The 16,551-nt window shown below is 34.7% G+C and overlaps 1 protein-coding gene across 1 annotated transcript in view; it reads right to left on the reverse strand.

Moving 5' to 3' along the window:
* Positions 1-1,790: 1,790 nt before the first annotated feature.
* GABRA4 (gamma-aminobutyric acid type A receptor subunit alpha4) overlaps positions 1,791-16,551 on the reverse strand; it is a 91,478-nt gene continuing 76,717 nt past the window's right edge. The window contains exon 10 of the mRNA XM_003773279.4: positions 1,791-13,472. Coding sequence (XP_003773327.1) covers positions 12,936-13,472 — 537 coding nt within the window. The 3' untranslated portion in view covers positions 1,791-12,935. The remainder of the gene's footprint in view (positions 13,473-16,551) is intronic.

The following is a 16,551-nucleotide window of genomic DNA, read 5'->3' on the forward strand; positions in this document are numbered from 1 at the left end:
GTGTACCCTGGTAGACAGACTATATTATAGATAGACAAATACATTCTGTTGGTAGATAGAATGCATTCTGTCATTTCAAAAAGAATTTTTTTTATCTTTCTGCTGATTATTGCTGGTATCATATAGAAATGGTTAGAATTTATGTGAATTTATGTTATATCTTGCAATTTTCTGAAGTTGTTTTGATTTCTTGATTGATTCTCTAGTATTCTCTAAATAACCCATTAAATCTACAAAAAATAATTTTATTTCTACTTTGACTATGCTTGTATCCTTTCTTATCTTATTTTCCTAACTAGAATTTCTTTCAAATAAGCAAATTGTCATTGTAAAGAAAGCATATAAAAATAAAAGCCATTTTCTGAATGCTGATACATCTAAGACAAAGACTAAAAATGACATCCTTCAAATAAAGGCTTTATTTCTTGAAATCCTAGGGGTTTTATCTTATTAATGAAATCAGATATTAATAGAAAATCTGTATTGAATTGAAGACGCCATTCCTTAATACTAGATCTCAAAATGGGCAAGAAACTATAGATTTCTCAGCCTCTCTGGGCAATGCCAGTATTAAGATCTGATTTTCCAGACAATGTTTGAATCATTCAGTTAATACTGACTCCAAAGGTCATTTCTTATTCTGCGCATGGCTTACTTCTGAAATGGCCAGGAGGTATTCTCTGTGCCGTCTGTCTTTATCAAAATGAAAGGCAAGAGTTTGTTTTTTTCTTGTTTGCTTTTTCTACCCAAGGAGATATTAGACCTGATCTTACTTGAGTGTGAAGAATAGATTGTCTTCCTTGTGGAGCGCATTAAATCTCATAAAGCCATTTGGTATCAAGTGAGTATTATCAGTTACTTCTTGAGGAAATATATCCAGCTTCCCAACCTGGCCATTTTGATATAAATGGCAGAGCTAGGATTCTTGGCTTGGGAGAGCTTGCCATTCGATCCTGAGACTTGTTTTTATCTAATTTCTATTATTCTCCTTCTCTGAACTGTTTAAGGATCTTAGAAGCTTTTCCAATCATATACTTACCATTAGCAACCACAACAAAAGTATTAAATGATCTCATTTGTGTGTCCTCGTTATAGAAATCAAGGAAAGGCACATGACTCAAAAAGGAGAAGTTATATAAGGGAAATTTAGGTAGGAAAGATAGGAAAAGACAAACAAGGTGTCAGAATGCTGTAGGAACTTATGTCTTCTCTTTGATTTTGCTTCTGTTACAGAAATATCCCAATTTGTTTAGCTTTTAGCTGATTAATGTACAGAGGGGGCATCTTGACAATTACATATAGTAGACGTGTGCCTTGTTTAATAAATTGTGACACAGATTAGCATCTATCATAAGGTTGATGGAGCCCTTTCAAGAATCTCCTTATGACAGGTGGCTATTGAATGTGATCTTGAAGAGAGATATGGATGCATATCTATGTGGGTATATGTACCAACATGTATGTATGTAAATATTAATAGAATCCAAACCAATGGAAAAATCATGATATCATTTTCCATGTGCCAGATGAAAATGAGTGAGTTAGTATTGTGTGAAATTGGCAGCTAACCTAAGTGCCAGGAAGACCCCATTCCAGGCTCATCTTTGCCACATCCTCACAGTGGGACCCTAAGCAAGAAGTTCCTTGTATCCTCACATTGCCAATCACCCCTCAAGTAATATAAATTACAAAGAAGATACTGCTCTTCTTTAATAGAGGAAGCTTCTTGGCAATTCCTCTATTGCTGAAATCACAGGACTGATCCAAAATAACTACATAAAGTGCTTAAGAACAGTTAGTGGATAAATTTATTGACATCAGTAAACTACAATGGATGGTTATAGTCACAATTTTATATGACCTTTCTTATCAGACAAGCTTCTTTTCAGAATGTGCAGATATTCATGATACAGCAAAATTAAATGTTAAGTAAGTAGCCCCACAAGGTCACAGCTTATTGAACCACTTCAAAATCTGTTAACATAAACATTCAGATTTTCTTCATTTTAATCAGTGGAAAATTCATTATATGTAATTTCTCCCATAAAAATGTTCAAACAACAGAGGCAATGTGGTATAGTAGTGAGAGCTCTGAATTTGGAATCAGAGGGACGGGGTTCAAATACATCCTCTCCTTTGCTATATTTTGGGCAAATGTATTTATCTTTCTGAGTCTAAAATTTAAAACGAGGGATTGAAATAAACATTCCTTTTAGCTCTGAATTGCATGAAACTAAACAAGTTTAAGTTTCTAAAATAACCAGACTTTTGAATCTATTTCTCTTTCTCTTTGATACTTCTGTATGTGTATGCATGTATGTATATGAGTGAATTCATGCACAGGATGTTATTTTAACTGTAAGTTTTCTTCCTTACTATATTAGGTCAGAGTCTACAGTGAAGGGACTGAAGAGAGAGGAAGTTTCTAGTAGATTTTCTATTTAAGGAGAACTAGACAGCTGTAAAAAGCAGACTCATAAAATCTTAGAATTAAAAGACCTCAGAGATCATTTCATCCACTTTTCACCCAAAAGCTTGAGTCCAGCTAACAATCGCCTTCAAATATGAGTCTCCTTGACTTCTGATCATTCTAATAATACAAATTTTCCTTTCTTATGCCTAATTTGGGGAAATTTTGTGATAAATCAAAAAAAAAAAAACTATTACTTTGTAATGGCCACCCCTTGGTCCAATTTCTGCCCTCTAAAGCCAGTAAGATGTCACTGAGGTTGCTGATGGTTTGAAAAAACAAACTTCAATGCTTTGTTCATTACAGAGTGGAACAGGCTTTACATTTTTAAAGATTCCAAAGAATAATATAGATTTTTAAAGTCAAAGCATAAAGCTATACTTCATCAAGCAATTTCGTATGGTGTGAAATAGATTTAGTCAAATAATACTCCATATACAATAGCATGAAGAATAAGCATCATCTCATACATTATAAAATTGTGCTAATAAAAATGTGTGCTTATTTTCTAAAAGGAGAAATTTATAGTCAGTTTTCTGTGGTCACTATTCTATTCAGATATAAGTTCTTTAGAGAAAAAGGTCATATTTTAATCACTTCACATGCCAATGGAAAAGTTAGCTGTTTTAGCCATCAGAGATAAATATACATTTAAGATGTTTTATTTTATGTTTCTAAATGTAACAGAAGCCTCCCCTACTGTCACAGATCACAGTGTGCTTCGTCTCTTCAAAGAAATAATGAATTTCTAGATGGGCTATTAAATATGCCCCCTTTTTCACTTTTCAGCCCCTTTTTGTTATCAGAGCTTTCAGAAGGACATTTTCATCTTTGGTTATAGCAATTCAGTTTTACATTGAATCTCTACGCTCATCCCAGACTTATTCCCTTGGATTTTGGTTGTCAAATTAGAAAATATAAAGCAAACTTGATAGATGCTATCTGATTCTGATACTGAGTGACCCGAATCTCACTCTATGAGACCCCAGATCTAGTGGACCTTTGGCTCTAATTGGCCATATCTTCTTAACTTCCAATTTGGGACACACACATCTACCAATGGCCATTCATTCTTTTAATAGGCCAACATGGACAAACATAAGATTTGAGGCTGCAGAGAACTTGGAGGGAGTTGGATATAAATAAAAGCTGAGATTAATGATGACAAGGATAGAGTTTCAAGAGTGAAATCAATGTCTGGTGGAAGAAAGATTAAATCTATTTTACTTGACTCCAAAGGGCAGAAGTGAGAATAATGAGTGGAAAGTAGAGAAGTGGATTTTAAGTGAACATAAAGAAACATTTTCTAATAATTACATATGACTAAAATTGAATGAACTATTTTAGAGTACTAATTTCTCTGCCACTGAAGGCCTGCAAGCAGAGGTTGAATGACCACTTGTCTGGAATATTATTTTTCAAATTAAAATCCCTTTACTATGCACTCTCCATGCAACATGCCAGGGTACAGAAATGCTTAATTATTTTGTGGCAATACTGAACTCCCTATAGAGTTCCAGATACCAATGTACTTATGTTTTAAACATCATATACCCAAAGGATATACCTCTCATCTAAGTGAACAAAAACAATGAAGCACAGGCTATACCAAATGCATCTCTGCCACAAAAATACATTATTCATTTTGACTTTGATGATGAGAAGATTAATAACATAACAAAAGCTTTTCAAGCTTGTGATTTACAAAGAAAGATTGAAGATTAATCTGAAGGGTGTTGAAGTTCATTTTAATACCACAAATTAGGAAACACTTTGGATTTCATGCAGGTGAAGGTAAGCATTGCGAATTCCTGGAATGTTCACACTGAATAACATGTCAAAAACTATCCTTATTACAGATAGATCAATGGGACCTTAAACTTCTTTCTTGGACCTGCTGAACTTCAATGAAATGTTTACCAAGCACATCCTATTTTGATGCTTCCTCATGGTGAGGTGATTATCCCAGGTGCTTAAAAACTCTTTCAGTAAAAATCAAGTGCTGGCATATTTCTGCCATCTGAGGACTGACCCATCTAAGTTCACAGGAGTTCATGATCAGAAGGTTGTTCCTTAAGTTAACTTGAAAACAATTAAGACTAGCTATTACATTATGGAAGGGTTGCAATCTGCATCAGTGAAAGAAGTATTCCTCCGATAAAAGTCTTTTGAAGATGAAAACAAATAATTAAATGTTATGGGTTCTATGTATGACTCATATGCTAGGATTTGAATCATATCTATGGTGAAACCCACCTGAAGTAGATTTCCAAGATCATCAAATTCTCATAAAAATAGCCATAGAGCATTACTCCCAAATGGAGAAGTTTGAAACAAAGTACAAAAAACAATGTTACTCAAATATATGCATTTACATGTGGCCCAGTTGCTTCTGAAAAAAAGTATTTTATGCATGGGTATATGTGTATATATGTGTATACATACACACACACTCATATATATGTACATATTTATATAGCACGTATATGTGTATATTTAAATGTAGTCATGCTATTTGCCACCTGTGCTCCATTTAGTCTACTGTGCTCCGTGTACTTCTCCATCTCATTCTCAGCACATGGCAATAGAAATCCTATATAAATATCTAAAGGTAGTGTAGAATCTCAAAGTCATAGAATCATAGGGTTTTGCAGTTGAAAGGAACATTGTGAAATCCAATCCTCAACATGATATAAAAATGCCCTTTACAACATCTTCAGTGGCATATGTAGCCATCTGATTCATATTGGAATATCTCCAGTGTTAGGAAACTCAAAATCATATAGGATATGATCTTCCATTTGACAGCTCTAATCATTAAAATCTCCAATGCTCTAGAGATTTACAGTTAGTCAAATTCTGTCTAGTAAGATCAGGTAAATCAAGTCAGACCTTTTTTGTTTGTTTATTTTCCCATGATTATTCTTCATAAGCTCAAATGTTTCTTATTTAACATGATTTGGAGTATCCTTAACCTGCCCTCATCCCCTCACCTTTAAGGTTAATAACCTTTATTGTTAATATCCTTTATTTTTTCATCATAACCATTATTTTCATCCTTTTCCATTTCAACATTATCCATTTTGAGCTGGGAAGAACTTGGAGGAATATTTACTACAATTCTCTCAGTATACAAATGAATAAATAGAGGTCCCAGGAAGTTGTGAGTTTTCTCAAGGTTCACCGGGTATTCTTAAATACGGTAACCAAAGCTGAACAGAATACATCAGATTGATCTAAATGGACCAAAGTAGAATGATTTGGACACCATCATTGATTGTTACCTAAAGTCACATTAGATTTTGTGGCTACTGGATTATAAAGTACTTATGATCCATTAATCCCTAAAATTTATGGAAGAATAGCCAAGGGAGATTTTTTGACTAATGGATTTTACTGAGAAGAAATGATCTGTGAAGAATGGCTAAAATACAAAGGGAAATGATTTTTAAAAGAAAAAAGCTTAAGAGAAAAAGAATATTAAGACAGCCATCCCATCTCTTTATATCTTTGGATTTATAAAGTTATAAAGTTGGTGAAAACACCAAGTCCCCCCTATTCATTTTATAGATGAAGAAATAGACATAGAGAAGTTAAATGATGTGAATAAAGTCTCTCACCCAATAAATGATGGAGGCAGCATTTGAATCCAGGTCTTTCTGATTCTACCTCTAGCCCTCTAGTTCTAACACTAAATTGTCTCACAACCTAATATGATGTTTTGTTCATGTACGTTTTCCCTAAATATCTGCTATGTGTCTTTTTTTACAAATAAAAAAAGTTTATCTACACTTTGGGGCTTCCTTCCAATATGCTTTCTTGCTTATACCATCTATTAGATGCAAAGAAGTGACAGCAAATGTCCTTCACTGAAAATTAGAAAAATACTGCATTAAGTATAATCTGGAGAGTTGCAGGCTGTTTATGAATGCAGAGTTGACTGTATTGTATAATTTATTAATCCTGACTTTCCCCTTAATCAAGAATGACCATGTCAGCAGTGTTATGAGCAATGGCAAAAAATTTGAAAAAAGAACCACATAATGGATTCTTTCCAGTCAGGGAATATATTTAAAGGGGAGGCACTTGAATTTATGAATGTATTCCTTTTACATCATTTTATTTCTCCATTTTGAAATTCAGATTCTAATGTTACAACTTCCTTTTCACCTGTCACTTCTATCAAAAATGTATAAATTTTTGCTCTCAATTTGCCTTTCTCTCAAGGACTTCAGGGTCCTCAATTCAGCTGTAACTAGAATAATCAGTGATGAACAGAGTCATGAAAAGTATGTGCATATGTATTCATCACTGAGCTGCCCTTATTATTATATTTCAAACTATTTTAGTTTCCTGAATGGCTGATTATTATTGAAACTTCAGCTTTAAATTTTTTTTCCTTATAATTAAAGGTATTTGCCCTCATTAGAATGCTAGTAAATTGAAGGACCTGAGAATATAAATAGGGGACAAAAGAAATCTACAAACGAGAGAAAAAGAAGGAAAGGTGCTTTCAAGGAAATAATGAAAGGAAAAAGCTGCAGAGATTGAGCAGAGAGGAAGAATGTAGAAATGGTGAATCCTAGGAGAATAAGGTAAAAAATAAAGGAGCTTCCTTCCTTCCTGACCATACTCACACTCTGCTCTGGTTTTTCATCTTTGCTATCTGTGTGACCTGGAGTGAGACATTTAACTTCCCCAAACCTTAGTGTCCTCATCAGTAAAATAGTCCTTATATTTTCTGCTTTATTGGTTTGTTATAAGGAAAGTGCTTTGTAAGCCTTAAAGTGCTAATGAAAAGTCAGTTATTACCAACCTCCAGAAGACTGTTGTGATAATCAAATTAAAGAAAGTATATGGAGGGGTTTTTTTTCAATTATAAAGGATTGTTGAATGTTAGTGATATCATCAAGGAGATAGCTAGAAAATGAAATGGGTCACTCACCAACTAAGAATCAGAATCTGTTTAAATCAAGTCTTCTAACGGCACTCTCAAGAAATAGAATAATTAAGAGAAGGCCTCCAATACACTTGATAGATCTGTTATGGAGAATTTTCATTAAAAGACAATAAGAATGAGCAACAACAAAAAGAGTCACATAGGACCAGGGAAAAAATGGAGGGCGTGTCCACAATGATGAAATTACAGCTAGTTTAATGTAGCAAGGTAGCCCCCTAATCACTGAAATGTCACATTTAGGAATAATTATGATTTATATAAAACCTTAAGATTTATCAACAGAACTTTCTATATGTTATGTCATCTGATTCCCAACAAGAATACAGGAAGAAAGTTGATCTTATTCTGTCAGGCAGGGAAACTGAGGCTTAAAGAGATGTAAGTGCTAGCAAGGGGCATTATGACACAATGGAAAGTCGGGTTGTCAGTAAACTGGCATTTATGAAGTGCCTACTCTGTGCCAGGTGCTGTTGCTGGGTTTGGGGTTATTGATAGATTCCATCTCTATTACTAACTTCTCATTTGACCTTTGGAAAATCCCTTAACACTTCTTTATTGGTTTCCCTTTCAACGATACCTCTTAGCTCTAAATTTATGATTTTATGATCCTAAATGTCACAAGCAGAATGTGATCCCAAGGTCTGACTGACTCTAACATTAGATTAACGTGTCTGACTACAAGTATGTGCCTGGATCAGATGCACTCGGAACCCTGATCCACTAACAGATTTTGGAAAAAGCTTTGCCTAGAGTTTTAATGCAGAATTTTCATTACATGCCTATTCAATTTAAACTCCACCTGATTTTTTAATGGCTCCTTAGTTCATTCCAGCCTAATAGAAATTAGTTCTTTGTAATTATTGCCTATATTTTCTTTGTGGTTCTTTCCCTCTTCTTTTCTATCATTTTCTCTCTTTATAGCTTTTCTGCTTCTAGAGGATGGCTAGAAAAGGAGCCTTTGAAGATATTCTTCCCCCTTGTTAATGAAAGCTAGAGGGAAAAGATTTGTTGCTACTTAATTGGAAAAGCAAAATGGAAAGCTCTCATTTTATGGATGAAAAAAAAAAAAAAAAAAAAACCTAATGGCCAAAGAAGTGATGGCTCAAAATCACAAAGCTATTAAGTGGCAAAATGGAACTAGAAGCTGTTTTATGATTCTTAGTCTGGGTGTTTTTTGCTATTTTCATGGAGGGGGTCGGGTAATACAGTGCAAGAAATGCACTTGGCCACTCACTGGGGGAGAACACAGGATGATAAAGACAAGCCAGTCAGAACTTTGGCGAGCCTTGTTAACTTTGAAAGCTGCTGATGGCAACGTCCTCTCGACTAATGGCAAAGACTTTGTAAATTCTCTTTCAGCCCTATTTCTCAAATAAGATGAACATCTCAACTTTTCATTACTTTATATATCTTATGTTACACAATCTTAACGAGAATATTATTTTATTCATTTGTAAAATGAGAATTTTGAGATCTCCAGAGAAATGAGGAGGATCAAGTGAAATCAGATGTAGGAAATATTTTGCTAACTTTAAACACTATAAAATGCAGAGGTTTAATCATTACTTCATTAGTTTGCAAATTTATCATTGTATCAAATTATAACACAATAGAAATAAAGACAACTTTTTAGATGACTTTTCTTGTAACATCCTCCCTTTAAAAATTAGGAAACTAAGCCTAAGTGACTTGGTAAAGGACTAATCCTAAATTAGCCCCTTAATTAAATTAAGTGACTTGTACAAAGTTACATAGCTAATCCAAAAGGTCAGGATTAGAACTCCAAACTGATTCTAAATCCAGCACTCTCCCCAAGGTACCATCCTGATGACTAAGTAGGTAACATAGAGAATAGATGCTAAATGAGGGCACTTGAGGGCCTGAGTTCAAGTCCAGCCTTAGACATACCTGTGTGATCCTGAGCAAATCATTTAATTTCTGTTTGCCTTAGATTACCATAAATTGGGATAATAGTGCTTACCTCTGGGATCTTGGACAATTGAGTCCACAGGACTCAAGATTCTACTTCCCTACCAGCTAATGGTTTCTGGAGAATCAGAACTTCATGCCCACCTCTGTGGAATACAACTTTCCTCACCTGTCTGACTGCTTTATTCCTTCATTAATAAAAACAGATATAATAATATATGCAATGTCTACTTAATAAGGTTGCAAGGAGGGTAAAGTGAAATAGTATCATGCAAAGCACCTTATAAATTTCCAAGTATTACATAAATGTCAGATATATTAGTAGCAGAGCTGGAACTAAATCTCAGATCTGTTGACTCCTAGTGATTCTGATTATAGTCCAAAATTAAAAAATAACTCCCAATTGTATATATACAACATATAAGTACATTTTGAGGGGGGTGGACAGAGAAGACATCTGTAATCATAATTTCATTGGATAAGTATAGGAAATTCCCATTGGGGAAAAGCTTATCACCAATAAGAAAAACAAGGTCTCAGGAAGTTATATTCTCAGAGCATTTTCTGGGACAATATTAAATGACTTCCATAGCTTTGTAATTAGTCCATATCAAAAGCAGGATACATGTGTCTGAGACTCAGAAATTTAAATCCCAATTCAACCTATATAATATAGTGTGCCACCTCTTCATAGGTTTGTTAAATTGGAATTGTTCACCTCCCTCCACAATGGTCCCATAAAGATTCCTTAATTATCTTAGTAGTCTTATGATTCCAATCCATGTATGATCTTTGATTTGGTTATGTTAAAACAAGAATTATGGTTTTGTACAGGATACAATATGAATTCAACTGGATCCATTTATATCAATTCTGGCTTTTTAGGTAACCTAAAATCTGCCCAAGATTGTAAGTGAAAGATAGGGAAAAAATGGTGAGATGACATCATAGGAAGAAAGGCTTGAAAGTAAACAAGGAGAATCCATTCTTTACTAAAAAGTTAATAATAACTCCTATTTTTATATCACTTCAAGGTTTGCAAAACATTGTCTTGACAATAGCCTTGAAAGCTTGTTAGGTACATCAAGTGGTATTGTCCCCCTTTTACTCCATCGATTTTTCCATTGAATCATGTTGGGTCTCTCCTTATTTTTTTTCATAATTAAACCCCAAAAAGTTATCTCTTTGCAATTATGAAGTTAAGCATTTTTTTCACCACCAGAAATATCTCGTATTTGTGCATTTATTTTGCTGAGGCAAACAGAATTTGAGTGACTTGCTCACAATCACACAGCCAGTAAGTAAGTGTCTGAAGCTAGATTTGAACTCAAGTTTTCAAATCTCCAGATCCAGGAGTTTTGTCCCTTTATAAAAAGATGAACAACATGATAATTCAAGAAGATAATATTTCAGTATTTATTATATGTTCTTGCGGATGCTGAGAGAAACCTATAGATTATTCACATTTCTCTAGTTGAATATATGTATTGTGTAGATATACGTATGTGTATATTTGTATAGCTTATATGATGTAGAAAAATGCTCTAGAATATATTCATTTTGATAACATCAAAAAGTAGAAGTTCCATATATATCCTTTTCAGTAATGGCCAATATCAAGATCTTCTTGAAACACAAGAGATAAGTTAAGACTGAAAATTCAATAGCAGTTTTATGCCAAGAAATTATCCATCTCATTTTTGTGGAGGATCCTATGAGCAGAACATACTAAATACTGTGAGGAAAACTCTGCTCCTATGCCTGTGAGTGATTTTCAGGAGAGAACAGGAGAGAAGTGAAAACATACCAAGCCAGACATAGACGCTCTGAGCCCCATGACTACATAGGAGACATTCAATTAAATTGTCAAGGCTACCATCTGGAAAAGAAAAAAAGGTTTCTCTGCTAAAAAGTCTTTAAACTTCCTAAATATGTAAATTAAACCCTGCCCAATGCCTTTGAATTATCATTTCACCCACATTCCTTTGGAATTATTTTAAATTCAAAGACTTCATCAAAATTATCTAATCTCTCCAATAATACAGCCTCTTGCCAATCCACATAGTGAAATAGACCCAAGAGAAGACCATGAAATGGGTGACTTGTACCTATTTCAGCCATTTCTTTCTATTAGCTCACTCCTCATAAAATTCAATCACCTTCTATAAGGCCTTGGGTGCAAAGAAAAATTAGTTGACTGAGTCCATGTCTGAGTGTGTATGATTTGTCAAGGGCCAGAGTGTCCAGATTTGACATTCACTATCATTGCTGAATGTGATAAATTTATACCAACAGTGCAACCCAGGGCAATCTGTCTTTCCATGTTTTGCTATTTTTAGGTTCCAACTACAACAGATATTCATATATTTGTACATCTTACCACCTCTATAGGTACACACTCTAAAATCAATGGAACCCTTGGAATCAGGAAAATCAGCATCTAAGTTCTGTTTCTGACATATCCTAGCTGTGTGACCCTAGGAAAGTCAAGTTCATTCTCTATTTGCTTCTCTCTATGAAACTATATCAGACCTATTTGTAGATCTACATTGGTGGAAAGAATTTTCCTCCTGGCCCTTGCCCACGCTGATTAAAAAGAGATAGACTTGATCACTTCCTGAGAATTCAACACTGGGGAAACCAGATGCTCAAGTCTTGCCGTAGTTAGGACATTCACTTCATTTGATAAATTCAAGTATTTCTCTGCTCAGAAAGCAATTCTTCACACTAATTGTCATAAGATGGTGATAGGGCAATACATTCATTGCCTGGATGAGTTTAAAGGTGTGCTCTTTTCAGAAGAAATACTTTTCCTGACAAATGTGCTGTATTTTTATTCATGGCAGGTATGAAGGGGCTGGGATCTACCTCAGTGGAAGGAATACCCACATTAGTGAGATCACAGATTCACTGGAGCACCAAAGAAAGAATTTCCCAGGTGGTGCAATCACATCTTGGTCGCTCCAATGAGGAGTAAACTTGTTGTTTTTCCCCCATGTGCACTGCTTCATTGGTGCATCAGGGAATTTTTTTGACAGCTAGTCACTATATATTATATGTTTTTCCCTACATGGGTCTAACAGGAGAAATCCTTTTCTCACAGGCACTAAGAAGTTTCTGAAAGGTCACTGCATGTGATTTCACATATATGCATCTGGTTAAGGGGAATACCACCAGAAACACTGAATATTTCTAAAACGCCAATGCCCATTTTCAGATTTCGGTGAACAACAGCCCAGTGCCCCTTGTTGAAACTTCCCAAGGGGGCTTTTGAACAATTAAGCTTTGATTTTCTTCTAAATTTAACATACATTTCTTCTACATTGCCATTTGGGAAAGGGGAAGAAATCATTTTCTTTTGACTGAGGACTTAATTCTCTCAGTAACTGGCATATATATATATGATGTATGCATAAATATATTACATATATAGCATTAAAGAACATATACAAAGCTTTCATTTCAAGAGAAAGGAATGGTTTTTGCTTTTTTAAAAAAGTTTAAAAGGTACCCTGCACTAAGTGCATTATTGTTAAGGAAACTACTACATAGCAGCAAAAAAAGAAAACAAAAACACTACATTAGACTTTCAGATTTCTTCATAGGGTCCTTAGATAAGTAGACCACCCAGTAGACCATGTTGAATGCTCCAAATGTGACAGGGAAGAGAATACGGGCATATTTGTCTATTTTACTCGTGCCAGAGCCTGAAGGTGGTGGAGCCGGGGAAGGTGAGACAGCCGCCGGCGGTTTTGCAGAAGATCCAAAAGTATTGACCTTGGTTTGGACCTGTTTCAGTCTTGATCCAAATGCGGGACGCTTAGCTGGAGAGACGGTGGAGACCAGCTGGGACACATATCCAGTTAACGTGGGAGTGGATGGAGGAGCTGGAGGAGGGGCTCGAGCAGCAGAGATCGTCTCAGCTGCATTTGCCCGACTGAATGGGTTGGGACTGGAAGCCAGATAGGATTGTGGTGTGGTGCCAGAAGGCCCCTGAGCTTCTGCAGAAGTTCCCATTGACACGCTTCCAGTCTCCGCTCTGTTGCCAACATCAGTATCAGATGGAGCTGGTACATTGGTTCTTTTTCTCACATTTGAATTGGCATCTGTATTCTGAAAGAGTAAATGGGGGGAGGGAAAGAAAATCACCATTAGAAATATAATTATTTTAAGCATTTGGACTCATGTCTAGTGGGGTTAAAACTCCTTCAAGTATACCAGATCTTGAAAACAACTCTTAACTATAAAACCATTTGCATGGTACTTTAGCTTCATCCAGAAGCTTAAAATATTATTCTAAATTCAAATGAATCTCCATGTACTTCAAGTTGTCAATCAAGAACCTTCTTCTCGATACATTAATTATTTCTATAAATAATTGGACAATGAATGTGAAAGGAACTGGATTAAGCAAGGAATGTGTTTGTTTTTATTGTGAGAGTTCATGCCTTTAGCTGTATATATTCTGCTTTCATTGTTCTCTTCCATTGAAAAGCATCTCATGTCTGAAATTCTCCAATTAGGCATTGTAAACATTTCAATAATTTTTTTTAAGCAGAAGGAACATCTGTTTTTATGCGCTGAATGACAAAACACTCTTGTGTACTTGTATAACTCCTTCCTTTTGAGAATTAAAAAAGCTTTAATTTTCAAGACCTTTATATTTCCTTTCATAAGGAGAACATTAAGCTCTATGTTATACATGATACTGGTGCATCTGGGTGTTTATAAGAGGAGGATTGCCTGGGAGTTAAGAAAACTTGGAGTATTTGGATATAGCAGGGGCGTATTAGAGCCAGCTCCAACCAGGCTGATAAATACTTATAGGAAATTTTATTATGAGTGTTGATACCTGAGAAATCCACCAGACTTTAAAAAGTGATGGGAAAAAATGCCAATAATGTCAATTGAACTTAAAAGTGTACCCCCCCCCCAAAAAAAAATGGTTGTTAAACATTCGCCAACATACTGCTGCTTTCCAAGACTTCTGAAATGTGCCATCTCAGAGACCACTGGGGAATCACTTAATCTTTCATATTAATGTTCACCTGCATTTCCTGTAGGAAATGTGAATAAATGGCATTCCCCACCTGATATCTTAGGTTCATTGACCAGAACACAAACACACAACTATACAATATGTACTAAAATTGTACATGTAAATATATAAATTTTTTAAAGTAACAAATCAAAATAAAAATTTCTTGAGTTATTCTCCCTTACTACTGAAACTTGAGTAAATGTTCATTCTTCAACCATGATATCAAATATTTGAATCATACCCCTTTATGACATTTCTTATTTGCATCATCAGACTTGGAGAGAATAATTTTAATTTTAACAATCTGTTAATCAAGTAGAAGTTTTTAAATAAAGCAAGTTTATCTGTTTGGGAAGATTTCTCAGATGGTTTTTTCTCTATTGACATATCTTATATCTATATAAAGTTTAATGATATACAAACTATTAAATTTAAGCTATATGATGTTAAATAAATCAACCAATTCTATATCAATCAAGCCAATAATTACACATTTATTAAGTGCTTACCATGTGCAAGATGTTATTCTGTGGACTGGGCATACGAAGACAAATAAAGAATATCCTGTACCCTCAGAGTTTACATTGTCAGGATGACAACATGCATATAAGTAAATATGTATAAAATCTATGCAAAATAAGTGCAAAGCAACTTGGTGGGAAGGGATTACCAGCTAGAGGAATCAGGAAAGGCCCTAAGCCAGGAACCTTTCTAGAGCTGAACTTTGGAGAAAAGCAGGATTCTGATAAACCAAAAATTATTTCTATTTCATTGTGGAATGAATTGTGATTTTTGTCATCCTGATTATTATGCTTAAGTAATATTTAATCTATATATAATATATATGTACATATGTACATATAATATACATATGTATATATGGATTTATCCCCAAGACATAAAAGAGGAATGGAAAGAGCAGCTCAGGAGTGAGATGCACATATTAGAAAATAAAGAATGGACAGAATACTTATTGCAAATAATTGACAACGTAAATCATCTGCACTCAAATAAATAAGAGTTGGCTACACAAAGGTTTATTTTGCTTATGAAAATATTTTTGTATTGGGGCCCCCAATAGTCTTAAAGCCCCTTACCAAATTGTGCTACCCAAGTTCGATTTGTATCTCATAGACACAACGTGTTGTGATTCCAAGGTCACTGGGTGTAGAAAGGAAAAGTTCTAAATTTGGAACCAAATGAGACTCTGGGAGGGAGGAAAAACATTCTTCATGTCAGCCTACAGTAATTTTCCAAGCAGGTTGCAGTTGAACTAATGAGAAGACATAGTCTAACATATGGCAGGCACCTCGATTTGGATGAAGACAATTGAAGTAACAATTGACATCCACCTAAAAGTTGAAGAGCCCATTACTTACCCAGCATTTTTTTTCCCGCAGAGCACTTACAAACATTGCCTAATTAATCCTCACATCTTTAATCCTTCTGTGCTGAAGATATTACTGCTTCCAGTTTATCGAATAAGAAAATTAAGCAGAGAATGACTTGCCCAGGTTATAGTGAGATGATGAGAGTGTGAGGGGAAGGGAAATGATGTTTTTTCTCCCAATTTTTTATAAAATCTGTTGATTCCAATTCAGTTCAATACAGTTCAACAATTATTATTGAGTATCTACTAATGGTTCACTATTATTATGAAGCTTGAATGAAAAACAAGTAAAAAGATATAGAAACCATACTCTAACCTCGAGGAGCTTATTTACAATTAATTTCTTTAAAATATTAATTAATACACATGATTAACATATATTGTATTACTTGCCATCTAGGGAAGGAGGTGGGGAGAGGAAAAAAATTGAAACAAGGTTTTGCAAGGGTGACTGTTGAAAACTGCATATGTTTTGAAAATAAAAAGTTTTAATTACAAATATATTAATTTACAGATAAAGGTTGGGAGAATATGGCTAATCAGCAGTTTGTCTGAGACAAATGTAAAAAACCTTAATGAACTATAGATTTAATATCAGTTATCAGTATCATATGGCTGCCAAGAAGGCTATTGCAATCTTAGGTGATAGTGAGATAAATATAATGACCACAACTATAGGGAGGTAAATATTCTACCTTCATCAAATTATTTCAGAAATACTTTGTCACCACATTTTGCTGCTGCTGCTGTTTAGTCATGTT

Source organism: Sarcophilus harrisii, chromosome 6 (genome assembly GCF_902635505.1).
Source record: "Sarcophilus harrisii chromosome 6, mSarHar1.11, whole genome shotgun sequence".
NCBI lineage: Eukaryota > Metazoa > Chordata > Mammalia > Dasyuromorphia > Dasyuridae > Sarcophilus > Sarcophilus harrisii.